The 26,962-nt window shown below is 44.0% G+C and overlaps 1 protein-coding gene across 2 annotated transcripts; it reads right to left on the reverse strand.

Annotated features, from left to right (window-relative positions):
* PDPN (podoplanin) lies at positions 1–26,757 on the reverse strand. Of its 2 annotated transcripts, none has more exons than XM_082412699.1 (6): positions 26,392–26,757; positions 8,529–8,662; positions 6,747–6,876; positions 2,949–2,987; positions 2,295–2,400; positions 1–1,730 (listed from the first exon to the last, which is right to left on the reverse strand). In XM_082412699.1, exons 1-6 carry the CDS (start codon positions 26,456–26,458, stop codon positions 1,724–1,726), a joined length of 483 nt encoding a protein of 160 aa, XP_082268825.1. In that variant the 5' UTR covers positions 26,459–26,757; the 3' UTR covers positions 1–1,723. The 2 variants fall into 2 exon arrangements, with proteins under 2 accessions (XP_082268825.1, XP_082268824.1); XM_082412698.1 differs by having other exon boundaries at positions 1,593–1,730; positions 2,289–2,400; positions 26,392–26,590.
* Between the last annotated feature and the right edge of the window lie 205 nt (positions 26,758–26,962).

The following is a 26,962-nucleotide window of genomic DNA, read 5'->3' on the forward strand; positions in this document are numbered from 1 at the left end:
TTGTTATATGCAATCATCTGTTTTATTTCAAAACATGTCTACACTGCATTGAGCACCAACACAGATGTGACCAAGAAACCCACAGTCCTGTCCCAGCAGGTGATGGGTCCAGTGTATGACTTGGGGTTGACTATTATTTTTCACAGTGAGAGAAAAAAAGAGAAGGTAGGAAAGATGAAACGAACATTATTCCCAACTCCTGTTCAGGAATCTGACAGATGATACACAGGATATTTAAGAGATTTGTAAAGTTTTTCCAAAGACCCTTCTCCCCATCAGTTGATGTTCAAATATGGAACCTGGGCTGGTGAAGCAGCTGGACTTGAGTGACACTAGAGTATACTGTTTAAAATTACATCCACACATTACTGCAAAAGATAGAGGAACAGGCCATGCCAAAGTAGACTGATAGTTTACTTTTTCCTGTTTTATGAACCCGTACAAGTTTAGAGGCTATCAGAACTGTACAACCACAACTGTGATATAGCATCTGCTCGGTACAAAAATTTTTTGTGTAGGAGAAAGAATTCAGTTGACCTACGGGGAGAAGTGTCCTGAGTTGGATGGTGCCAATACAGAACTGTCAATTGTGGCCCCACAGAAATATGTGGGATCTCATAAAGACCAGAAATATCTTTCATTTTAAAATAAAGTCTCTAAATCCAGCTGCTTTTTAAAAACCAGTATTCCCATATCTTTCTTCCGAGACAGAAAGTAAATGTTAGGAAACTGGCAGGTTCTCTTTCTCAGAGGCACACACAGGGTTTGGGGGTCACTGTGGTTCTCGGTTCCTGGAACACTTGAGCCTCTGGCACCATTGGGCCTTCAGCAGCCTCCTCGGCATCCAGGGCTGAGGTCCTCATATTCCAGAGCAAAGCAGCCAATCTGGAGGACTTGTGTCAGGGGGAAGAGAGAAGGTCACCCCTTTAGCTCTGGAGCCCCATCATCTGAGGGAAGTGGAAGGGGGCAGGTAGAAGCAAACCTTTGTTTCATAAAGTCGTCACTGGAGCAGGCAGCCGAGCATACTGAGGCCCTGTCGGTGCCCTTGTTGTGAGACACAAAATGCCTTCCCCAAAGTACAGATTTCTGTTTATGATCTAAAATAGATACCTTTGAAATGATTTACCCAGACCAGTGAAAGGCAGTTGCTTATTACATATTATGTAAGTTTAGATTTTCTACTTGATTATTCACACCAAATCAGGCTTTAAAAACAGACCCAATTAGACTGGAATGCATACATTTCAACAGATCAGAAACTGCAAAATGCTTATGCCACTTACTGCCATAGCTTTACACCCAAGGACGCCATTGGTATAAATATTTCCAAATTCCTTTGCATTTTAACAACAACAGAGAACAATCAGAACAAAGACATGATTTCAGTTTCGAACATCGATTGGATTATATTGTCTACCTTAGTTACACATCAGATGACATAGTTTTGCTCCGTTTTCTATGCATTTTGTCTTTTAAATCATCTTATACAAAATTTATATTAGAACAATTTTTTTTTCAAAAGACAAACGCTTAGAGAAGCAAGTCTTATGAATACTCTTTCCTTCCATTACTTTTGGCAAGTGGCGGAATCACCGTGGATTTTTGAGTGCAGTGGTGAAGCATTTCCACAGGTCATCTTCTCCACACGCTCAGGGATGGGGGGGGAAGTCGGAAACTCTCTTTTTTAAAACATATTGGCAGGAGGGCACAATTCTTCAGCTCTTTAGGGCCTGTGAAAACAAAGAGAAAGGTGACGGTCACTTCTTTTACTGGCACCGTGACCAGTAATCCCGTAAGTCATTGTTCCTATTGTTCTTTGTCTACGTCTTCCAGTTCTGGATTATGGGGCTCTTCTCTCCCCGCTCAGCCCTCCTCCAGGCCTGGTCCTCACACCCAGGGTCAGATTCCCGGGCATTTCCAGACACATAAATCTGCAACTGTATTGCTAACTGTGTCCCTCGACCCCCGAGTTGTATAGCATTTATCCTTCCCCACCCAATCATATATTATCTCCCCAACAGATGGGTTTTCGTTCAAGTTCACTTAGTTGGAAAATTAAGACAAGAGGTCAAATTTGGTGAGATCTCAATGGAAGTCAACTAAAGAGCCATCTCTGGCACTTTCTTGGAAATTTGTAAGGCCCCAAGTAGACACCTGTTCTTCTGGGGAAGCTTCAGGTGTAGTGCTTACGGAGGTTGGTGGCCTTTATTTGGAGGTTTCTATTAGTTCAAAGGTTGGAAATGGCTGCCCTCATTTACCTATCACACGGGCCTAAGATATTTACTTACGAGTACCTTCCTGACATTTTTCGAACAAACACCGTGATGATTCCACCAATGAATCCAATGGCTAGTAAGACCCCAACTATGATTCCAACCAGGGTCACTGTTGACAAGCCACCTGATTGAGAAGAAAAAAAAAGCATAGGCCCCAGATAAACAAATACACCAGCAATAAACAATGCCACTGGCCCACTGCAGATAACAAATGATGTTCTATGTTGTTTCTCCTGTATTCAGTGGGAGTTGACTTAGGAAGGGAGAAATGTTGGGTTATTCTAATCTCATATTATGAATGGAAAGTTTTCTGGCTCTCAAGATCTATCAAGCATACCACTCCTACTAGGTGGTTTCACTGTTAATTACTGGGTAGCGTTTGTGTACACACAGCTACTAAATTAGCCCCTATTTTCATTCTTAGGAATGATAAATTGTGATATGACACCATTTTCCATAGCTGTCATTAAGTGAATAGACTCATTTGCAGTTTGCTTATTTTCAAATACAGGCTTTTCTCTCTTAAAAGAGGTTTGGAACCTGTTCTCAGAAGGTTTGTATTCTGCTCCCATTGACTACAATCCAGGAAAGCATGTAATTCATCACAAAGATTAAGTTCAAAGAAACCTTTTTTAAAACATGAGAATATTTTGGTACCAAAATCTAACCCACCTTTCTCAACTGTTGTTGGGTTTTCTCCATCTGTTTTCCCTAAAAAGAGAGAGATGTAATGATATAGAATTATTAGGATTTAGTAACTATAATTTAACAATTGGCAGAAGATGAATTTACCCTAAATGGAAGGTAGCAAAACACAAGCAAAGAGGATAATTTCTTAAGTAAATTGGATCAGGGGATTTTTAAGCAAGCTCTGACATGATCTTGTTTCAAAACTATTATTATTGAATTTATGAATGCTTCTTCACACCTATGGGTCTGTAGTTCTTTTGTGGATGTTACTTTTTTTCTCACCCACTGTAGAGAGCAGTGTCAAGGAAACGGACCCATAGAGATCTTAAATAAATAAAGATTTCAGAGGTTAGGGTAACAAAAGAATCCAAGCCCCTTGATTCTTGGTCCAATGTCAAGATCACGGAAAACTCACCCATTATGATGAGGTCTATTTTGAAGAAACGTCATTCTGAGAGCAAAATGTTTTGGAAGTTGTGGTCAAGACTGTGATTTGCCTCGTGATATCAATTTTCTAGCAAAATCCAGATCTTACAGGGCACATGATTTTAATGAGAATATATCCTTTGTATTTATGGCACTATTATTGTAGGATTTCTATCTGCAGCTAAACTTAATCCAATAGTTACAATCTGAATATTCTCATTTACCAAGCATGTGAAGTTGTTTAATTATGAATACCTTCCTGTAAGTAATAAAACTGTGAGTTTCTTTCAGGTAATTTTACACAATTTCTATTAAAAAATAAAGGCCTTTTGTTTTGTTTCTCCCATCAACTTCTTTGTATACTGAGTCCTTCACTCCTCTGGGTGGTAGGTGTTTAGGAAGGAGTCAAGAGGCCTCGTTATAATGAGACAATGGAGAGAAGTGATGGAATCAGGCCCTTCCCTAGAAACTTAGTTCACAATTTGCAAAATACCACAGATATCCAATAGCTTTCCTAATCAAAGGTGACACCAGCCAACCATCAGCTATAAGATGCTTTCTTTTTCTAACGGTTGAGTTGGAAAGAAGTCATCCACTCTGTACCAAATCCATCTTCAAAAAAAAGACATCTTTTCAAGATGGCCCCAGGGTATGGGTCCTTGAACCCAGCTCTCCCTGCATGAGCTGAACTCACAGCTCTACAGCATTTACGTGGAGCTCAAGCTGATCGCGCCAACCCAGTTGGGAGACTGGGAGATCGTTGGTTTTGAAGCCTGCCCAGGACAAAGGTGTCATCAAATCAACTCCCTAAATGTTATACCTGGCTGCCAACTACCAGTAGAGACAGGTCATGTCTTAGCATGGTGGCCGCATACTGGGCTCACAACATAACATTGTCACCATCAATGACGTCATTCGTCACAAAATACATCACCGAAAATGAAGTTTGTGGAAGATTCATTACCAAATTAGAGTTTACTAGTCTTGTACCCGCTAGCTCCCTCCCAGTTATACCGACTGTGATCATGCAAGTGTGTCATACATATGGACATCATCAAACTGGGGCGTTTCATGGGAAAGACATCTGCTGCCCTAATAAAATTACCTCTTAAAAAACCAATTGTTGGGCTTCCCTGGTGGCGCAGTGGTTGAGAATCTGCCTGCCAATGCAGGGGACACGGGTTCGAGACCTGGTCTGGGAAAATCCCACATGCCGCGGAGCAACTAGGCCCATGAGCCACAACTATTGAGCCTGCGCGTCTGGAGCCTGTGCTCCGCAACGGGAGAGGCCGCGATAGTGAGAGGCCCGCGCACCGCGATGAAGAGTGGCCCCCGCTTGCCGCAACTAGAGAAAGCCCTCGCACAGAAACGAAGACCCAACACAGCCATAAATAAATAAATAAATAAAATTTAAAATAATAATAATTTTTAAAAAAAGAATGCAAAATCTAAAAAAAAAAAACAAAACAATTGTTTATAATTACATTTTAACTCACAAGTGAAAATTTCTTGGAACACTGATGCATGAAGTGGGAATGCGCCATAATCACAGTTTTTGTGAAAGGGTGGGGTAGGGGACAGGACAAGAGAGTAACCATGAGTATTTTCCAGTTAATTGAGAATTTTTATTTTTAAGGAATAGGAGAAATATCCTGGTATGCTATAAAAACTAGTCAACTTGTAATGCTCCATTTTCTGCCGCTAATTAGCTGTGAACTCTTGATACAAATGATCAATGCTTCTCCAAAATTTTGAAATGCTTTCCAATGACCAATTATCCAATGACCAATTATCAATATATTGACGATTCTTTCCTTGCTTAGCCCTATTTGGTTCTCTCTGGTGTTTAATGTTAACGATTTCTTTAGCATCTTGGAGTGACCGTAGGCTTTATTTTCAGAGCATGTTATAAAACTTCTTTTATCATTGTGGTAAAATACACAACATAAACTTTACTATCTTCACCATTTTTAAGTGTACTGTTTGATGGTATTAAGTACATTCACACTGTTGTGCAAACATCACCACCAGCCATCTCCAGAACTCCTTTTCATCTTGCAAAACTGACACTGTACCGATTCCCCACTCCCTCCTCCCCCCAGCCCTGGCAACAACCATTCTACTTTCTGTCTCTATGATTTTGACTACTCTATGTATCTCATCTAAGTGGAATCACACAGTGTTTGTCTTTTGGTGACTGGCTTATTCCATTTAGCCCTCAAGGTTCATCCATGTTGTAGCATGTGTGAGAATTTTCTTCCTTTTAAAGGCTGAATAATAATCCATTGTATGTATATGACACATTTTGTTTATCCAATCATCTGTCCATGGAAAATAGGGTTGCCTCCATGTTTTAGCTACTGTGTCTACTGCTGCTATGAACATGGGTGTACAAATATAACGCATTTAAAAAATCTTCAGAAGTGCTACAGAGTTTTTAAAACCAGATTGGCGATTGGGTCTGGAAATGCATATTAAACAGTAAGGAATAACTTTCTAAGTGTTCAGCTGTGCAACTGGTTTCAGGAACCACGGCTTTAGGGAAGGTCCTTATGTTTGCTTTCATTTAAAGATGAAAACGCCTAACTATATAAAATGATTATAGAAAATTGCTTGAGTTAGCAAGCACTCATTGCAGTTATTAGAGGATTAGCTCCTTTTCTCTTCCACCCCTATCTACTACAAAATAAGGTATATTTTTAAAATATCCCAAACAACTGAATTTCTCTTAAGAAAGTTCGGGAAATAGGAGGCTCTTTCCCTTGCTAAGTTGTAATGGCAATGATCTTTCCTCATGCTCATTAGTGATGGTCTAAACCTCATAATAATGACAAAGACTCAAAGTTGTCCCAAAGAGTTTCACCTCAAGGGGTCCCATTCACTTTGCTGCAGGTGCCAACTGTGAATCACAAGCACAACCCCAAATCCTGGTAAGACTGGTTTAGAGCAGATTCTTGCTTCACGTATACAGACATGAACTCAGTGTAAGATGGTAAATGTTAGCATAGACTCTACTAAGATTTACATAGGTTGGCTAAGTTTTACGCTTTTGGGTGTCAACACAAAGTTCTTAGTGTGGCATTAGATCAGGTTAGGGTCAGCAATATGACACCAGTAGCTACCTAACTTGCCCTTGTGGAGGCATTATCACTAGTTGTCATTTAAGGTTAGAAAGCTGCGTTCAGCAACCCAATAAATACAAATTCTGAACCTACCACAGAAAGCTTGGTTCAAAATTTGTGCTTGCATTCCAATATGTGCCCTATTGATTATTATATTTGTTCCTGGATTTTTTGGAATACACTGATTATGCAAAAGAAGATCAACCCCTACCGGGGTGTCTGGTTTTCTTACCCGGGGACTGACTAGTTGCCACATTCAGGGCTGTGGTGCTCTGGCTTTGTCCTTGGGAGTGGGTTGTGCTTTCTGCAGTTGGCAGGTCCTCTTTGTGACCGTCTGTTATAGTCTTTGTTCTTGTCGGCATCTATTAGAGATGTAAATGAGGCAAAACAGAAATAAAACCTAATGCTTTATACTCTGCCTTATAACAGAAATGGATTTAAGGTGGCATAAATGTATAAGCTATATGATGACCTAAATTTAAAGTGGAAACAAGAAAACAAACATAAAGAAACAACAAGAATGGGGATAGGAATAAAATCCTGAAATAAATGCCAAATGTTTAGCATGCTGACTTCCTAAGGTCTAAACTCCTCAGAAAATACTGGGGCACGAGGCATTAATTCTTTCTCTTCCTTGAACTTGAATGGCACTTTTCCCCTGTAACATTTATTTGGCACATACTATGTTGTATTATTTTTAATGCCCTTCCTCCCCCAATCAGAGTGATAGTTAGCCTTTACTAAGAGCTTACTATTTGCCAGGCCCTCTAAATACCTTCTCATTTACACCATGAAAACTCCTAAGTAAATTCTATTATTAGCCCTATAGTATGAATAAGGCTTAGAGAGATCAGATAATATGCCCAAGCTCACAGAGCCAACAAGCAACAGAACAAGACTTGGAAATGGATCTGTTGACTCCAAAGTTCATGCCAATGTAGCATTCAACAAATATGCTAGTGAGCACAGGCAACAAAAACAAACATAGATCAATGGGACTACATCAAACTTAAAAATTTTGTGCATCAAAGGACACAATCAACAGAGTGAAAAGGCAATCTATGGAATGGGAGAAAATATTTGCAAATCAGATACTTTAATATCTGATTAAAGTATATAGAACTCCTACAACTCAATAACAAAAAAATCAAATAACTTGATTTAAAAAATGGGCAAAAGGACTTGACTTCCAGTCTTTTTTTTTTGGCTGTGCCGCACGGCATGCAGGATCTAAGTTCCCTGACCAGGGATCGAACCCATGCCCCCTGCAGTGGAAACACAGAGTCCTAACCACTGGACCACCAGGGAGTTCCCTGGGCAAAAGGACTTGAGTAGACAAATCTCCAAATATGATACGCAATGGCCAAAAAACATACAAAAGATGCTTAATATCACTAATCATCAGAGAAAAGCAAATCAAAACCACAATGAGATTATTGCCTCACACCTGTTAGGATGGCTACTATCAAAAGAACAGAAAATAACATGTTGGCAAGGATGTGGAGAAACTGGAACCATTGTGCACTGCTGGTAGAATGGTTGCAATCACTACAGAAAATAGAATGGAGGCCCTTAGAAAAATTAAAAATAGAGCTACCATATGATCCGGCAATCCCACTTCTGGGTGTACACCCAAAAGAATTAAAAGCAGGGTCTGGAAGAGATATTTGCACAACCATGTTCATAGCAGCACTATTCACAATAGCCAAGAGTTAGAAGCAATCCAAACGGATGAAGAAAATGTGGTACATACAATGGAATATTATTCAACATCAAAAGGAAAAAAATTCTTACACATGCTACAATATGGATGAACACTGGGGACATTATGTTCAAGCATATTGAAATAAGCCAGTCACAAAATATCTTTGCATGTGATCACATACATATAAGTAACTTGCATGTGATCACATACATATAATAAATATCCTTGCATGTGATCACATACATATAATAAATATCTTTGCATGTGATCACATACATATAATAAATATCCCTGCATGTGATCACTCACCAGAGCTGTCAAGCCAGCAGACTGATGGGGCTCTCCACCGGCACCTGGGGTCACTGTGTAATCTTCCATACGCAGGGTCGCCTTGTCTTTTTCCACACCTGTAGTCATGGCATCTTCTGGCCGGACTGTGCTGGCTGAAAAGGAAAGACTGAGTCAGACCTTAACGTGGAAATCATGTGGGCAGACCTAACTGGCCAGCTTCAGTCAGATTATTTTCTTTTCATTTCTTCTGGGTGTTTTTTTCTGTTTAGGATGGTTGTCATTCTGGCTTAACACAAACCATTCTACATACATACAACTGCCTGGTTATCTCCATTGTAAAAGAAAGGAAGATGGGAATATAAAAAGGTGAAGCAGGCAGCCCCTCCCTGGTATCCCACTGAGGTATGCTGGATGCGGGGTGTACACTTTGCCTTTTCAATAATGAACCTGATTCTTCCTGGTGCCATTTCATACAATGAATTAATGCATTCGGGTCAACTGAATATCGTTTAGACCTAGAAGAATAACCTGGAAAGATTTCTAAAGATGCTAATTAGCAGGCTCTCTCCCAAACCTACTGAATCAGAATGTCCAAAAGCAGGGCCTCCTTCTTTTTAAAATCAATCTCACTCTCCATTTAATTTTGAGACTGTTGTCTGCTTGAATGATTAGAATCTCTGGCTCTGACCACAGACCTCATAGACGACACACAGTTCAACCTCTTCTTTTACGGTTGGGGTTATCGCCTACAGGGGAGATCAGTAATATACTTAAGGATGCCAAGATAACCAATAGAACTTTTAGTGCGCCCAGAGCTATACTAAAGAGAGAACTCACAGCCCCTGGCCCTGGGTTTTCTGCATTACCACTGGATGAATGACCCCGTGTGCCAACGAGAAAGGTTTCCAGAGGAGGAGGGGATGGGTGGGGTGGGATTGCAGGTTGAATTCCAGGACTCGGGAGAGAACTAGAAGTGGCCCCTTCTTCACCCTCTACCTCAATGATCGGAGCTAATCCTGACCGAGCAGGAGCACCATCTCAACTCATCAAATAACCCTCTTCACAAGTTAAAACAAATCTGACTCAATGGTCATGGGTTCCCTCTCCAGACTCAGAGTGGCTCTGGAAGAAATTCCATGACTAAATGCAGTTGCAAAATAAGTGAGCACACACAGCCCAGGAGCAAGAGCGAGGGGGTGCTTGGAGACTTATGTGCTTAACTGAAGGGCAGATGTTCATATCTAGACAGTGCCTAAGTGAGTGATCTGGTCCTTGCCTTAAGATTCCTTATTTTTCCCATATTTAGATAGCTCAGCCAAAGTCACAGCTAATAAGTATTTGATCACAGCTTTTTTGCTGATGCATAGAGGAAGGAAACCTCTAGAGTAAGTTCTCTTGTTCCATGAGCCTTCTTTTTGCACTGAGGGTCCTAATCCAGTGCTGCCAATCAACGTTCTGGATGAGCCTCCCAAGCATATGCATTTATTTTTCACCTGGGGTGGGGGGAAAGGCTTTCACTAGTTAGCAATAACTGAATACCTCAGTGCCTGCAAATGGATTGCCTCCCTTTTTGGCTGGTTGCTCGGGTTGGGGTGGGGGTAGGGGTAGTGAGTGGCTCCTGCTAAGGATTTATGACCATAATCTCAGCAAATGTTGAATGTATTTTTTTTTTTTTGGCTGCATTGGGTCTTCTTTGCTGCGCTCGGGCTTTCTCTAGTTGTGGGGGGTGGTGGCTTCTCTTGTTGTGGAGCATGAGCTCTAGGTGCGTGGGCTTCAGTAGTTGTGGCACGCAGGCTCAGTAGTTGTGGCATACGGGCTCAGTAGTTGTGGCTCATGGGCTCAGTAGTTGTGGCTCGCAGGCTCAGTAGTTGTGGCACGCGGGCTCAGTAGTTGCGGCTCGCAGGCTCAATAGTTGTGGCGCACGGGCTTAGTTGCTCCGCGGCATGTGGGATCTTCCCGGACCAGGGCTCGAACCCGTGTCCCCTGCATTGGCAGGAGGATTCTTAACCACTGTGCCACCAGGGAAGTCCCAAATGTTGAATGTAGTTATCAAGCTCAAGGGGAAATATCCCTTTGCTAGGCAAGCAGTCTTTATTAGAAAACTAAGCATCCTATTTTCTTTTTTTCCACTCCTGGTTTGAACTCAGTTAACAGACCATCCATTTAAAAAATGTTTTCTGGAGTGTTCAGCAAAATCACTTACTATATGGCATCCACTAGCTTTAAAAAGCAAAATAAAACCACCCTTGCTTTAAACAAATTAAGTACTGAATGAAGTTAGTTTGAATTCTTTCATAGAATGTTCAGTTCATTGAAAGCGTAACTTGATAAAAATTCCTTCTTGTTCTTTTCTACTCTTGGCCCACAGACCCAAGGACTAAAATTGCTCTGAATAGACAAAGGACATTTTATGAATGACACTCATGATTAAGAGGCATTTCTTTTGTCTCACTGCCCTGGTGTTCTTTTTTGCTCCATGGGAAAGTTGATCTTTAACAAGAGATGCTCAATTCTCCCTCTCATTATTTCGGCTGAAGGCTTTCCTGGGTGAAGGGTTCCTACGAGCCCAGCTGCTGAGTTTCCAGCCAGCATTTGACATTCTCTTCTCTTGAATGGTGAAATTCAAATCATGTATTGATGCCTTCGCTCCCCAATCCTTTTTTTCTTCTTAAGACACGTGTGTGCACAGGCAACACGCACAACTGTTTATATAAGTGCAGCGATGAACCGACAATAACAGAGTCTGTTCTGGAGCGGTGTCCCCTTACGCTCACATGAACACCTTTTTCCTGCCACACCCAGCCTCCTCCAGCCTGCCGGTCAGAACCAATGGAAGTTTCCAAATACGGCTGTAAGCCATCCATTTGCTTTGGAATTTGTGTGTATGTGTTATTCTTTAAAAAGGCACTACCTCTAAGAAGATGATGGGATAATTTGATTTGATCTTAAGGTTTCTAAGTTTGAGAACAAATGAGCACCGAAGAGATGCTTATTGGGATAAAAGTGTTAATTATGAATCATTTTTATCTTAGCATTAAAGTCTAATAGCTCCAAAGAAATTATTCTAGTTTCCACACATTTATGGGATGGCATTTCTTTTAAAATATTTTAGAATTTGGATGGAATATTAAATCACACTGTTACTGTGATTATTTTGCAACAGTCCCAAATTCTTGATTAAAAGCCTTTGTGTAAGTGTTTTCAGTCTTGTGGTTTTATTTACGCTTCTCTGATTTGTGCTGGTGAGTTGTTCCATCTGTTTGCTGGCCGATGGGAGTGTCTTCTCTTGTGACCATTTTTCTCTTATGGTATTCACCTTTTTTTAATAATTTTTAAGTGCTCTCTATGCCTTAAGAATGTATTCTTTGGAATAGATGCTACAATCTTTTTTTTTAACTAATTGGCATGTCTCTTTTGTAAGTGGCAAGGTCCATCACTAGTCACTTATTAAGCTTGTTTTGTCCCTCTGATGTCATACTTACAAACCCTTCCTCAAGATTATGTAAATATTCATCTATATTTTCCTTAAGGTTCTTTCTATTTGTCTTGTGTTTATCTTAAAGCATGATGTAAAATGGGAATATAAATTTGATTTTCCCCCAAGGATTAAACTGTCATTTCAATAACTCCTCTTTTCCTCTCTGCTTCAAAACTAGCTCTCATTGAGATAAATGGTTTCTTCCAAATACTGTGTCATGGTATTGGGAGAAACCTTTAGCACAAGGACCAGCCTAAATGACCTGGGCACTGCCGTCTGCCCCCGTGCCCCCTACATTCCACCCTCTGTCTGCAGACTCTTTCCAGAACTGATTCCTAAATCTGTGTTCCCCTCGCCATCATCTCCCTCTTCCTCTTCACATCAGTTGACCGCTGCTGAGCTAATTCTGCGCCAGGGATGTAGTTAGAATAAAACAGGGTGCAGAGAGCAAGCAAGGAGAGGGCGCCACACTCGAACAGAAGTGCACTGACATCTTTCCGAGTCATAGGTTGTGCTGAGGGCAGGAGGAACAGCATTACAACAGCACCCTCTCTCCCATTTGTTCAGCAATGTAGGGTTTACATGACGTCTTCAGGCTGACTTTATATCACAAGGTGGGTTGCACTGGCATTTTTGTCCCCATTGATCAGATGAGGAAGGTGAGGTTGACAAAGGCCCTCCTTGACCAAACCTTAGTGAGGCTCCTCTGAGCCCTCTTCTCAATGAGGCCATGGCCTTGGGCTTCCGTGTCCATCATTGCAGAGTCCAGTTTCAGCAAGAACCCTGCTAAGTCAGGTTAGAGACAATCTCTCGACCCCTCGATACCTGATCAAGTTCCCCATCTCCCACCTTTGATGTCTAAGTCCCTGGACTGCCTTTAGCAAGAATCCTATAAGGCCAGTTTAGCAAGAATCCCCCTACCCTTGAGGTCTCTTCTTCATAATTTTCCATCCACTGCCCCTCACTCTGCTCCTTGGCTATAAATCCCCAGCTGTCCTTATTGTATTTGAAGTTGAGCCCCATCTCTCTCCCCTATGGCAATAGTCTTGAATAAAGTTTTCCAACTGTTTGAACAAGTGCCAGAATAACTTTCTTTAACAAGGTCAGAAGTTAAACGATTTGCCAAGTTGGCCTGGCCAGTGAGTGGATGCAAAGCCAAATGTTTTGCCTACTCATTGGTCCCTAAGACCTTTTTGTGCCTCTATGGCAGCTGTTGCCTGGCAAATGCCCACCCGTCCCGGGTTCTGACATCCTTCCTCTTCACCCCCATCCTCATCCTCCCTTAAATTATAATCCTGTAAAGAAGATGTGGCACATATATACAATGGAATATTACTCAGCCATAAAAAGAAACAAAATTGAGTTATTTGTAGTGAGGTGGATGGACCTAGAGTCTGTCATACAGAGTGAAGTAAGTCAGAAAGAGAAAAATAAATACCGTATGCTAACACATATATATGGAATCTAAAAAAAAAAAGGTTCTGAAGAACCTAGGGGCAGGACAGGAGTAAAGACGCAGATGTAGAGAATGGACTTGAGGACGCGGGGAGGGGGAAGGGTAAGCTGGGACGAAGTGAGAGAGTGGCATGGACATATATACACTACCAAATGTAAAAGAGATAGCTAGTGGGAAGCAGCCTCATAGCACAGGGAGATCAGTTTGGTGCTTTGTGACCACCTAGAGGGGTGGGATAGGGAGGGTGGGAGGGAGATGCAAGAGGGAGGAGATATGGGGATATATGTATATGTATAGCTGATTCACTTTGTTATAAAGCAGAAACTAACACACCACTGTAAAGCAATTATACTCCAATAAAGATGTTAAAAAAAAAAGATTAACATAAGATTACATTAACAATGAAAAATGGAAATTATGCACCCAAATAAATTGAATTACAGTATCCAATGTCTTCATAAAAAAAAAAAATTATAATCCTGGTTGTCGGAAGCAGTTGCTTCCTTGGGCATCTCACCTCCTCTTATGAAATCCCATCTGCTAGAATCCCCCAGTCAAATTATTTAGTGACCACAACCTCTATTTCCTCAAATGAGTCCCCTTCTCGGACTAAGCATCCAGAAGTGGCAGGTTAGAAGTCAGGTGTGATCTGCCTTACAAAGGCTGTATTTCTCAGAGCAGAGGTTCTCTTGCTTCTACAAACAAAGGAGGCAGCAACGATGCAGACTGGAGCCTTCTGGAGGTTCACCTCTATCTCCTTGAATATTTACTGCACACCTACTATATGCTGGGCCCCATTCTGGGCACTGGAGACAGAGGCGTGAACCAGGTGAGGTCTCCACTCTCGTGGATTTGGGTACTGTTGTGGTGGAGTGCGGGTGCTGATAACAAGCAGACAAACAGGGAGAATCTCAAGACAGTGCACCCCCTTCGGGTCCCTGCTCACAGGGTGCTTTCTCGGGAGGCCTTCCTGACCACCCATGGAAATCAGTACCCCCCTCCCCACACACTAGTATTAGCAAATATTTGTATATTCACTGATCGACTGTCCCACTAGAACACAAGCTCAGTAAAGGCTGTTTCACCTCAATGTCCCCATTGCCTACGATACTGGCACAGGGAAGGCACTCAGTACACATTTGTTGAATGACTGAGTGATCTCCAGGTAGGTGAAGAGCGGGTCTAACTAACCCTGAAGCCCAGAATGAGCTTGGAGCACCACACACTCCAGAAACAGGGTGATCAGTGTGGCTGGATGGTAAGAAAAGGAGAGACCGGGGAGGTGTGGAGGGCCCGTCTGGTGGAACTCTGCAAGGAAGGCGTCTTGATTTCAACTGGAGTAGAAAGGAAGCCAGGAGATGCTCTGAGTGGGGGCAGGACATAACCCCAGTCCCAGGAACCACTCTTAATGCCATGGAATAGGTGTGGGTGTCGGGGATGGTGCCGGGGTCAGACGGAAGCTGAGAGATCACTTAGACTGTTGTCCAGGCAGAAGCGGGTGGTGTTTGCACCAGGACAGAGCAGTGGGAAGGGAAAGAACTGGACGGGTAATGGCTGGAAAGCATCTGAAGTCATTACCCCAACAATCAGAAATAAATATGAAACCTCAGCGGCGAGACTTCATTTTACCACCTGCTGCAGCTCTGTGGATAACAACATTTATTTTATTTTTTTAAAGTCTTTTATTGAATTTGTTATAATATTGCTTCTATTTTGTGGGTTTTGGGGTTTGTTTTGGTTTTTTGGCCGTGAGGCATGCAGGATCTTTGCTCCCCGACCAGGGATCGAACCCTTACCCTCTGCATTAGAAGGCACAGTCCTAACCATTGGACCACCAGGGAAGTCCTGATAACAACATTTAGAGTATGAATCGGTGAACTGAGAAAAGTAGGATGTTCCCACATGATGCTGAGTCCTTTACTGGATTTCACCTTGTCTTATCAGGACAGCCACAGAAGTCTCCTACATAAGTTTAGGTAAAGAGCCTCTGCCCCATTTCCATCTCCACATGAGGAAGAAGTTCCCTGTGGTCCTATTTCTGCTGACCTGAAGCTTCAGAATCCAACAGCTGGAGATTAAAGTGGGAAAGTTGATTTTAAAAGAAGTCAAGCTGAGTTAGCCCCAGGGTTTCAAAGAAAACCGGTGGTGTTAGCCAATAGACTAAGGCATCTTTCATGTTGTCTGGATTTTCTAGCATCTTGAGCTGCTCCAGTATCTAAATGCACAAATGAAGACGGAAGTCATCCATCTTTGAAGATGGATGACTGCATGGCCTTGGAATGATTTTTGTGGCCATCGAGAAGTAGAATGCTCTTTTTCTTTTCTTGCAACATCCTAGGAAGTTCTGGATTTTCCCTGTAGGAGAAACTGTAAGATAACTGACAAACAAATAATCCCAATTAAATTTGGGAGAATGTAATGCTTTTAGAGGGAGGTCAAAACATCTATTTAGAAAACAAAACCAAAAATACCTGCTTCCGTTTCTTTGCCCAGACACTGGCTTTTGTACATTATTTTTCTATCATGTCTCAAACTGTGCTCAGAAGCCTGAAAATAAACACACCCCAAACTGCAGAGGGGTGTCAACCTCCAACATTTTCCAACATTCTGCAGACCACCCACTGTGATCACCGAGATAGTCAGATCTTTGTACAGTCTTTCATCTCCATTCAAGACATCCCCAATTTAGCTGTTTGATGGCACTCCTTTCGTTACCATGATGAGGGTTTCTGCAGCCGGAAGAAAGGTGTACGGACTTTGCTTTTATTTACCACATCTTTTGAGGGACCCCTCTGGTCCCATAGGCTGGCCCACATCCTGACTTGTACAGAAGCCTTTCTGTGGAATATTGAAAGCCATTTGCTGACCCAGACCCTCAACTCCTGGCAGACCCCGGGTTGTGGTCAGTACAATCACTGATGTGGCCTGTGGGCTTCCCACCTACCTCCACCCCTTCCAAGGATCCTGGTAAATTGCTTACTGGATCACAGTTTGGCCATGGAGAATCTAGGCAACTCCTAGAAGTCTGGCCACACCACTCAGTACCCCACAGCAACACACGTGCTCTTAATTTTCCTCCAGGCAAAACAGTACAGCCTCCAGCCCACAGAGCCCCACATTCCCCATGCCTGGCACCAGGGTTAAGTATTTAGCAGATGTTTGCTGAGTGACTGACTGAATGAGTACACTTACAGCCAAGTAGCAGATGTCTTTTGAGTTCCCCCTTACCTTGTAATATTCCCACCACGGTCCACCCTGCTTCACCCAAGAGTTGTTCAATGCCTTCCCCTGATGAAAGAGACAGCAGGGCTGAAAACAGGACACTTCCCCTATGAGGATGAACTTGGCTGCTCTGCCGTTTGATTTTTAACGAGCAGCAGCCGGTCCACTCATTGCGTCCGGTCCTGTCAGCCCCTGCAGGCTGAGGCTGAGACTGCCCGCTGTCGGCATCGGGGCTGCGTGCCTCTCCCATAAAACTCAAGAGAAACATGTCATGCCTGCAGAGATCAGACAAGTGTCACTAGTTCCTCTAGAGAAATCAGAAGAAATGCTACCCATTAAGATTTGGAGCAGCGAACATTCCCCTGGCTTCAGAGAAGGGGAGGTTATGCTCAATGCCCCAAGGGGCATTTTTCTTTGACCCCTCTGGGTCACCTCCCAAAGCTGAAGGCAGCGTTCTGAAAGTCTCTGCTGCTGAACATGGCAATAAAGAAAGGAGAGGGGCCAGTGATGGCTGGGGACTCCTGTTTCATTTCAGAAGCAAGGACTCACGCCACTCCTTGGCAGGTGGAAGGTGCAGGACACACAGTCCATAAGACAGGTCTCCCAACCGCATCCATTCTCTTCCCTTCGATGGGGGAAAAGGAATCGAGACCTAGTGTGTACCTTTCACAAATCTTCGCAATCAATCTCCGTGACCATCCACGAGGTAGGTATTTTAATAATGGCGACTATTTTATAGGAGAACGTGTGCAACGTTTGTGCCAAGCACTCTCTTTTGATCTTCACAAAAGCCTTGCAGACTAACATCCTCCTCATTTTGTAAATGAGGATGGTGGAGCTGAGAGTAATCTACCCGTGTAGCCAGCAAGGGGTGATGCAGGGGTTACACATCAAAAGATGTGTCAGACTCCAAAGAAATCCCCCAGCTCTAACCACTCCGTTACACAGCCTTTATGTGTATTGGTTACTTTTCCACAGCTCCCACTCATTCTCCTCCCCCACTCAGCTCCATCACTGCCCACCCAAACCCTACCTACTCTTCATGGCCCAGGGACAACACCTCTTCCTTCAGAGCCCACCCGCACCCTCCCGAGGTGCCAGGAGAAAGTAATCTCCTCTAAATTAGTGTAGGGCTTGATAACACTGCATTCACGACTTTCTCCCTACTAGCATTTATCAATTTATCAAACTTCTTGAGGGCAGCATTCCTTTCTGCTGTAAGTCTATGGCCCAGCCACTAGCAGAGTCTCTGATAACTGAATGAACAAATGAATGAATAAATATTTACACTTTTCAGGACTCAGGAGAATGAATCAACTGACCCACCCACCTCAACCTCAAAGAGGCCTCAGGACCCTTCAAATGCCAAAACTCGAGGCTGTTGGTTACAACCTCAACCAAGATTACTCAACCTGGGGAGAGGTTTCTCTCTTGACCAAGAGAGGAATGTTCTCAGTAAAAAGAGGAAATGAGTCCACAGTTTTGTAGACTGGAATCAACACTTCTGTAATAACTTCTCTGGAACCTGGCCGGGGCCTGCAGTCCTGCACAAAGAGGCCACCTCCTAGGGTGGACCGCTCAGTACTTGAATAACCAAACAACTAAAGCGGGCTTTAGAAGTGCTGGCCTGGAGCGCAGCATCTCAATGGGATGATGGGGTGTTTGGGAAACACTCACCATCTGCTCGGAAACTGAGCTTGTGATTCACGCAGGGCTGTCAGCTGAGCGGGCCCTGATTTTGCAACAGTGAAAAGAGAAGCCCCTTCGGCTCTGACCTCACCATCCACCCATGCACAGATATCCTGCACAGACAGCCCAGCTGTGAGCCCCTACAGGAATGCACAGTATGTAGCTGTGTTTCCACTATCTGCCCTTGGCCTTGAGCCTAAGTCTATTTCTTCTGAGCCTCCTTGCCATCTTTCTCCCTTGTTCCCAAGAATGGAGAATTCAGGCAGCAAACTTTGTGTCCGGGGCTTATTTCTGATGCCATTTTCGTTGAGATCTCCCTAGGTACCCATCAGATACATCAGATTGGATGTCTTACTAGTACCTCAAACTCACTGTGTCTAAAGACAATGCATAACCTCCTGTTCCTTCTCATCACCTTGGTTCCTAATCTCTCATCCCTCCAATCTGATTTCTATCACCTGCCTTCTTGCCATTCCTGCCAAACAGATTGGGCCACTGTGTTTCTTCCCTCTTCCTCCTGCCAAATGTTTACTACGTAACAACCATATGTTCTTTTAAGTGCTGAATAAGACGGGTCCTGCTCTCTTCTCTAAAGAGCAAGAGATGTACACAAACAATTAAAATACAGTGATAAGAGTAGCCAAAGCGATCTTGAAAAAGAACAAAGAGAAGGGCTCACACTTCCCAATTTCAGAACTTGCTACAAAACTACAGTAATCAAGACCATGTGGTTCCAGCATAAGGACAGACGTATAGATCAATGGAATAGAACTGAGAGTCCAGAAATAAACCCACACTTTTATGGGCAATTGATTTTGACAAAGTTACCAAGATAATTCAGTGGAAAGAACAGTCAACAAAATGGTGCTGAGACCACTAGACATCTTCATGCAAAAGAATGGCGTTGGACCTCTATTTCACACTATGATTAATTCATAAAAAATTAATTTCAAATGACTCAAAGACCTCAGCGTAAGAGTTAAAACTATACAGCTGTTGGAAGAAAACATTAAGAGTAAATCTTTGTGACCTTGGATTAGGCAATGGCTTCCTAGACAAGACACCAACAGTATAGGCAACAAAAGAAAAAAATAGATAAATTAGACTTCATCAAAATTTAAAAAAATTTGTGCTTCAGTGGATGATATCAAGAGATTGAAAAGCCAGCTCATAGAATGGGAGGAATATTTGCAATTCATATGTCTGATAAAGGTCTAGTATCCAGTATACACACAGAATCCAACAATAAAAAATGACAACCCTATTTTAAAATGAGCAAAAGAGACAAATAGATATTTCTCCAAAGAAGATATATAAATGACCTTTAAGCACATGAAAAGAAGTGCGATGTCATTGGTCATTAGGGGAATGCAAATCAAAATTATAATGAGATACCACTCCAAACCCACCAGGATGGCTACTATTTAAAAAAAAAAACACTCAACCAAATGGAAAATAACATGTGTTGGCAAGGATGTGGAGAAATTGGAACCTTTTTTGCATTGTTGGAAGAATGTAAAATGGTGCAGCTGCTTTGGAAAACAGTTTGGCAGTTCCTCAAAAAGTTAAACATAGAGTTACCATAAGACCTGGCAATTCTACTCTTAGGGACATACTTGAGAGAAATGAAAGCATATGTCCACACAAAGACTTGTACATGAATGTTCATAGCAGCATTATTCATAATAGCCCCAAAATGGAAACAACCCAAATGTCCATCAATGGGTGAATGGCTAAACAAAATGCAGTATAGCCATATCATAGAATATTATTCTGCCATAAAAAGGAATAAAATTCGGACTCATGCTACAACATGGATGAACCTTGAAAACACCATGCTAAGTGAAAGCCAGACACAAAAGACCACATATTGTATGATGACATTTATATGAAATACCTAAAATAGGCAAACCCATAAAGACAGAAAGCAGATTAGTGGTTGCTAGGGGGTGAGGGAGGGGGAAATGGAGCAACTGTTAATGGTGTGGGGCTTTGGAGGAGGCGGTGATGAAAATATTCTAATAGTGACAGTGGTGATGGTTGTACAACTCTCTGAATATACTAAAAACCACTGGAGTGTTTCATTTAAAGGGGTAATTTTATGCCATGAGAATTACATATCAATTAAAAATTTTAAAGCAGTGATGAGTGGTGTAAGAGGTGAATAAGAAGAAATCAGAAAATGAGGAAAGAATAAGAAGAAATCTGGAGATACTGAGCTACAAGTCTTGCTGGCTCTTATTCCCCCAAATCTGATCTCGTTCCCCCTTCTTCTGTAACCACACTTAGTCTCTTTATCTCCTGACTCTCCCCCTCCCCCAAGACTAGTCCCATAAACTAGATTCAATCCCATATGGTGTCCTTGTCATTAAGTTTTCTTCTGGCAATCACTATTCATGGCCCAATCTGCTCCCATTTGCCTATTGCCTACAGAAAAAGGTCTACCTCCCACTCAACACGGACTCAGCCTTCTCCCTGATTTCCTACCCCTCCCCAACTCAACACCCATGACTCCAGCCAGCCTTCATGGTTTTTCCCAGCCCTGGGTGCCCACACCTCTTCCCACACAAACTCCAGGTTGTTCTAATTTCCACGCATTTTTTCAAGCAGTCTTTCTTGCCAGGATTGCCCTTCCCTGCCACCCTGCCCAACCAACCCCACCATTTTTCACAGCCAAGATCAAGTCCCGTCTTCCCCACAAGGGTTTTTCCAGCTCCTGAAGCCCACAAGAATCTCATCTCCAAACTAGCAGCAGGAAATGGTGTGTGCCACGCAGGACATGACTTTTGTGTTGCCTTGTCTGCATACACCACACACACATCTGCCTTGCCTCTCTGTGTGAGCTGCAGCCCCACTGTATGATTCTGTTCTAACTCTTAAAGTTCTTAATAATATGTGTGCTCTATAAATGTTTAAGGGAACAGGGATCATGTCCTTTAGTTAGGTACCCCAACGTCAGTCTAGTTCTTCAATCTGAATTATGTATCCAACAAATAACAAGTGGAGTTTTACTGCTGTAAAAGTTACTTGAAATCAACCTGCTGACATCTCTGAGTGTCCTTGGCGGCCACAACCCTAAGCATAGCTGGCTGTTGTGCTGAATGTTTAGGGGTGTGGGCTCTGGGGTTGGGCTGCCTGGAGTCAAGTCTCACCATTGTTATTTTCTAGCTCTGTGTCTGTGTGTAAGTTACTGAAGCTCTCTGAGCCTCTTTACCCGTCTATAAAATACAAATAGTTCCTACTTTGTAGGTCTGTTGTGTGGATTAAATGAAATAGGGCTTGGAAGGTGCTTGACACTAAGCACTGAGTAACTGTTAGCTGTTATTATAGAGTTACTGTATGAATACCACCCATCCAGAATCTAGTTCCTTTAGTTTTACAGATTCAGAAATTTAATCTTATTACAGGGTGATCTAGCTCAGATGAAACTGTTTTCACCCTAGCCAAGCTCATAAGAGGCCAGGAAATCAAATAGCTTATTTAGAATGGGAAATAGTTTCCCAATGCTTTCTACCCATATTTGCTATTCAAGGCGTGCCCTTCTCAAGAGTGAAATACCTGAAATGCTGTGTGGAGCAGATAGAACAAAGTCTGGGGTGAAGCAGTTGGGTGGAATACATTTCCAGACTGTGAAAGAACAGGGATCCCTAATTCACAGGAACACCTTGACTGAGATCAGAAGCCCTACAGCCACCAGATAAGACATCTTGCATACTAGCCGTTAGCAAAGATAACGTTTGCCTCTCCTGACTCACAAAGAAGTTAGTAAGTAAATATTTGTTAAATAAATGCATTCCTTGGGCAAGGCAGGTTTCACGTCATCTAGTCCTTATTCCTTTCCCCTCCCTGTCTAGATTCTAGGCAAATAGACTCCCTTCTCCTCTGCGCAGGATACCATTCACTGGATCACAGCTTTGCTTATATTAGCTGAGTTTTACTCACCCAGATGGAGACAGTGTGATGAATTACAGGAAATGCTTCGTTCTCATCAGTAATATGTTGACGCATCTTCTAGTGGCCCTTCCCTGCTTCCCACCTATGTTCCATATAACTGTCATTCCCCTGCCTGATACAAATGTAACAGTGACAATTCTTACCTCCCCCGCTCCGGGGGGAGGGACCTCAGTGACCTCTCTCTACTGCCTGGAGCCCTGGAAGCACTGACCCTCTGGACAGAGGTCGAGAGCACACCTTCCTCCGGAAAGGTGATTATCCTACTGGTAGGTTTGTTGTTTTTTTGGTTTGTGGGTGTTTTTTTTCCCTGCATAAAATTTAGTGTTGCCCTGACAATTTCAGTTTGCAGCTCCTCAGGCAACTAGGTGAATGAGGTGGGCAGGTCTGCAAATTTCCCTCTGAACTTTAGCGCGATTCCCCTCAAAGAATTAAGCCCATCTCCTCTGAGCAATTCCCGAGGCAAAGACACTCGGCCTGATGAAATGGCGGGAGAGCCCGACCATCCCTACCTGTTGAAGTTCAAGGGAATGCTTGCCGTGGACAAGTCACCATGAGCAGGCTGGTTGCTGGGCGCTGGGGTGAGACAGAGGGAAGGAAACAGCCACCTTATTTTCCTGCCTTGGAGAAAGTTGGCAGAATCCCGGTTGTTCCCTAACCTGGCTCCATCTCAGAGCCCTCAGATAAAATGCTTGATCACTTTCTTTTCCCCAAAAAGTTTTAAGACATCAGTAGGGAAAGATTCAGAACTCCAATCAAAAGGTGCTTTTATCTCCTGCCCACCCCATGGGAATCATAAGACTTATCTCAGTAACCCACCCGTTCCCCCCCAATCATTTGATTCTCTTCCAACAAAACACTCTCACTGGATATTTCTTTGGAATATCCAAGGAATGGCAGGTTCCTTGGAGAGCCTTACAGGATCTGATTTAGCTTCCTCAAGTGAGTTTCAAAAGGGTACTGCCAAGTACATGAGACTTTTCTCTCTCTACACCCTCCCCCGTAATATTTCCACAAGTGGTAACCTGGCATGCCTGCTCTTGGAAGCCAGAAATATGACAAATATTCAGATAAGCCAGTGGAATTTAAAGCACACTTCTTCGTTTTGCTGGTGAGGACTGCAGTGCGTGCTTTACGCGAGGTGTGCCTCCTCCAAAAGTGCGTGGAGTTCAAATCCAGCACTTCAGGAGATGATGAATTACTATTTGGGGAATGAATTAATGAATCCTATTTTAAGGTACTGTGACATCTTCATTCTTAAAGGAGTATTATGGTTAAGTATTCAATGTAAAGAACTTTTTATACCTTAAAAAAACTTTGTTTTCATGTTTAAGGAGTTTAAAGCAAGGTTAACCTTTAATTTCAAGTTCAACCTTCTTCTTCTCCTTTTTTTTTTTTCTTCAGTGTGTAATGTAGCAAAAAAAGCTTGAGGTTTGGAGTTAGGCCCATTTTTTGAATCCCGGTTCTGGCATATTCTGAAGATAATAATGTATAATTCAAGGCCTTGTGATGATTAAATGAGGGAACTGTGACATTCCTAGCACATGGTGGGGGATGGGAATGGGAGGGAGGTGGTGTCCTTCCTACTTGGCCACACCATCCACTGTCACTCCAAGGTTTGGGGTCTCTGTAATTCTCAGTATAGAGTTACTCACCGGCCACTCATTACGGAGGCCAGAGGAACGAGAAGGGACCGTGTACCTCTGCTCAGCCTGGGTTCCTCCCTATTTGCCATGTCCCAACTTAGCCTTCTTATGCTTGGATACTTTTTAAAAATGTGCTTTTCTATATTAAATGCTATCTTGGCTCTCATACGCCAGTGTAATGGATAGCCTCCCTCACGAAGGCTCTAACAGACCTGAGATGCTTTAAGTGCAACAAAAACTCTTAGCAACTCGTGAAGATTTCCGAGCATCCAAAACTGGCAAGAGTTTTGGGGAAATCACAGGGAAATTTGTTCACCGCATGATTAATCCTGGGTGGACTGGTCCCGGAAAAGCACATGTGGGTTTTCAGCAAGCGGCAGCCTGCAGAATTTCACAAAATAAACAACCTCATGAAGAGGCCCGTGTACGTGTTTTGGATGAAAGTTCAGAGTGAGGGTAGGGCCTGACAAAGGAGGAAAATGCCAGATGTGTGGACAGCAGAGCTCCTTTGAATCCACTAACATCCCAACAGACAACACATGGGACCAGATTATACAACTGAACCAGATTATAACACTAGATGAGGGAAGCCCAGTGGGGAGTAGACTTCCATGAGAAGGATAATAAAATTCATCACCGTAATTACCCCCAGCCCAGCTCCCCAACAAGAGCCCACAATGGCTCAGCTCAAAGAAGTTATTCATCCATATTCAAGTTGCCTCACTCATTATCCTCAGACAAAGCCTCCTCCTGGGCCTCAAATCCTCGCCAGCAGCCCAGCAACTGTGCATTGACACACAGCCCCCGGGGAGGGGGTCCGGGGATGCTTCTGTCTTTAGCAATCGAGTTGCTAGTACTAGGGGTGGTTGGTTTTTTTCAGACAAGGTTTACCACTTCTTTTTAGGAGAACCATTGATATTCGGGACTGTCTTTAAGATAATTTCGGCTAACCCTTCCCTGGGAGAAAACAGAGGATGCCGCCCAGCGGCCGTCTTTCCTGGGCAGAGCTGGGAAGCGGCTCAGTTTGCGGGCCTCCCACACCTTGCCCCGCTGAGCACAAAATGTTGTCATTTGCACACCGTCTTGCCAAAAAGGAAATGTAACTGAAACGCAGAGCCATGTATATCGCCCTGGAGAGAGAAGTTCCAAAGATAGGACTGCCACGAATAGCTCACGGCCCTGCAAAGAGAGCTGCTCAGTCTCCCCGAAGTGGACGGCCCGGCAGAGAGTAATGGACCCTGTATCACTTCCCTGGGGCTGGGTATAATTGTCTTTGTGTGGAGTCCTCCCTCAAACCCCTCCCTTCAAGCAGGATTCTTCTGGCACCAGGCTTACCTCCATCCTCAATTTGGAAAACGAAAAAGAGTTTAATTTCCTCAACCTCCGACTCCAAAGATCACAAGTTAGCTTACAACGCCTTGGACCAATATTCAGTGAGCAACTACTGTGGTGTCAGATATTGTTTGGCCCTGGGGATCAAGGCGAAGACATAGCTGTGTCCATGGGAGCTTATATTCTACTGTGGAAATGGATTAAAAATAAAAACCCAAGAAAAATTAAACACTGACCAATGTGCACGGATGCCACAAACACAGCACACTGAGCCAGGAAGAGGCAAGATGAGAAGAAGATGTAAGAGAAAGAGGGAAGGGGAGGAGACGATGCAGATAATGGGCAGGCAGAGCTCCCATCATCAGATCCAGTGGAGCGAAGGTCTAAGGAGTCACCAACACTCAGTCACTGGCGCTCCTGGCCAAGTTCGACACATGGCCCCAAAGGAACTTAAACCTCAATGTTCACAATAGTCCTCCACTCCCTCACGCAATCAGGACCCTCCACTTCAGTCCTTTCCCCACACACTATCCTCTCTACAGAGGATAACCGAGGCCTCTTCCAATGGGTCTCCGCTGGTAGGGTCCTGAGTGTGTCCAACGTGCCCTCCTACAGGGTATAAGACCAGGCAGCCCCCCAGAGGGAGGCAGTCGCAGCACAGGGGAATTCCACCCCCGGCCCCTGTCCCTCCCGATTCCCTGGGCTCAGTTTCTTCTGAGGCCATGAGCGGTCCGCCAATACACAGCCCTGTAGGAAAGCCCAGCGCCGCCAGTGGAAGGCTCCTGGCGGCTACCCTTCCACTCTATCTCTCAGGAGCCATCAGGGGGTGGGCCGCCACCGAGGGAGACCCCCTCTGCTCCCCACCTGCTGCCTGTAGATTCGGGGTCTCCTCCTGGCACCCCGCTCAGCTCTTTCTCTGCGACCCGGCACCAGCAAAGCCGCTGTCTCTCGTTCTCCCGGGTCCTCCGGACTCGTGCGCACACATACACTGCCAGCTCGCCTCTGCTCTCCCGGGCAACCTCAAACACCAGGCCCGGGCATTCCCGCAAGTCCCAGCTCGCTCGTCCCCGCCAGCAGCTGCAGGGAGCCCCGCCTGCTGGGTCTTACCTCCTTCTGCCAGGAGCCAGAGCGATGCGCTTCCCAAAACGAAGAACAGAACTGGCACCTTCCACATTTTCTTAGTTGACTTGCTCTTTGGGGGGCCGAGCAGCTCGTTTCTGTGCTGGAGGAAGATTCTGAAAAAAGCTCCTCAGCCACAGGCCCTCGCTTGATGGAGCGCGAGACTGGGGGCTGGAAAATGCGGGGAGCAAAAGTCCCAGCGCGGGAGGGGTCCCCGCCTTCGCCCGCAGCGGCCGCCGGAGGAGCAAACTTTGCAGTTGGGAACTTTCGGATCAGAGTCAGCATTTATCTCTCCCGACGAGGGCGAGGGCGGGGACAGCCCGCGCGGTAAGGTGGTCCCAGTTCGGGGCTCCCTAGGACCGCCCCCTGCCTCTGTTTGGCCAGCGCGAAAACGATGACCTCAGGCCAGGTTTAAAGTTACAGGGCCGCGGCTGCGGGGCGCTGCCGGCACGCGCGGAGGGCCCGAGCCCCGGCAACGTTGGCTTTTATTCTGTTCCCCGACAGGAGGCAAAGGGGGCGCAGGCAATACGCGATGTTTTTTTTGGGGGGGTAGTTTTTA

This window comes from Balaenoptera physalus, assembly GCF_965194825.1.
Source record: "Balaenoptera physalus genome assembly, chromosome: 1".
Taxonomy (NCBI): Eukaryota; Metazoa; Chordata; class Mammalia; order Artiodactyla; family Balaenopteridae; genus Balaenoptera; species Balaenoptera physalus.

Excerpts from the sequence above, each read along its gene's own strand:
- PDPN (XM_082412698.1), bottom strand. The coding sequence starts at position 26,458 with ATGTGGAAGGTGCCAGTTCTGTTCTTCGTTTTGGGAAGCGCATCGCTC. Across the intron at positions 6,877-8,528 it reads CTGCTGGCTTGACAGCTCTG|ATGCCGACAAGAACAAAGAC; the intron begins GTGAGTGATCAC and ends CATCTCTAATAG. Across the intron at positions 2,401-2,948 it reads CCCAACAACAGTTGAGAAAG|GTGGCTTGTCAACAGTGACC; the intron begins GTGGGTTAGATT and ends CTTCTCAATCAG.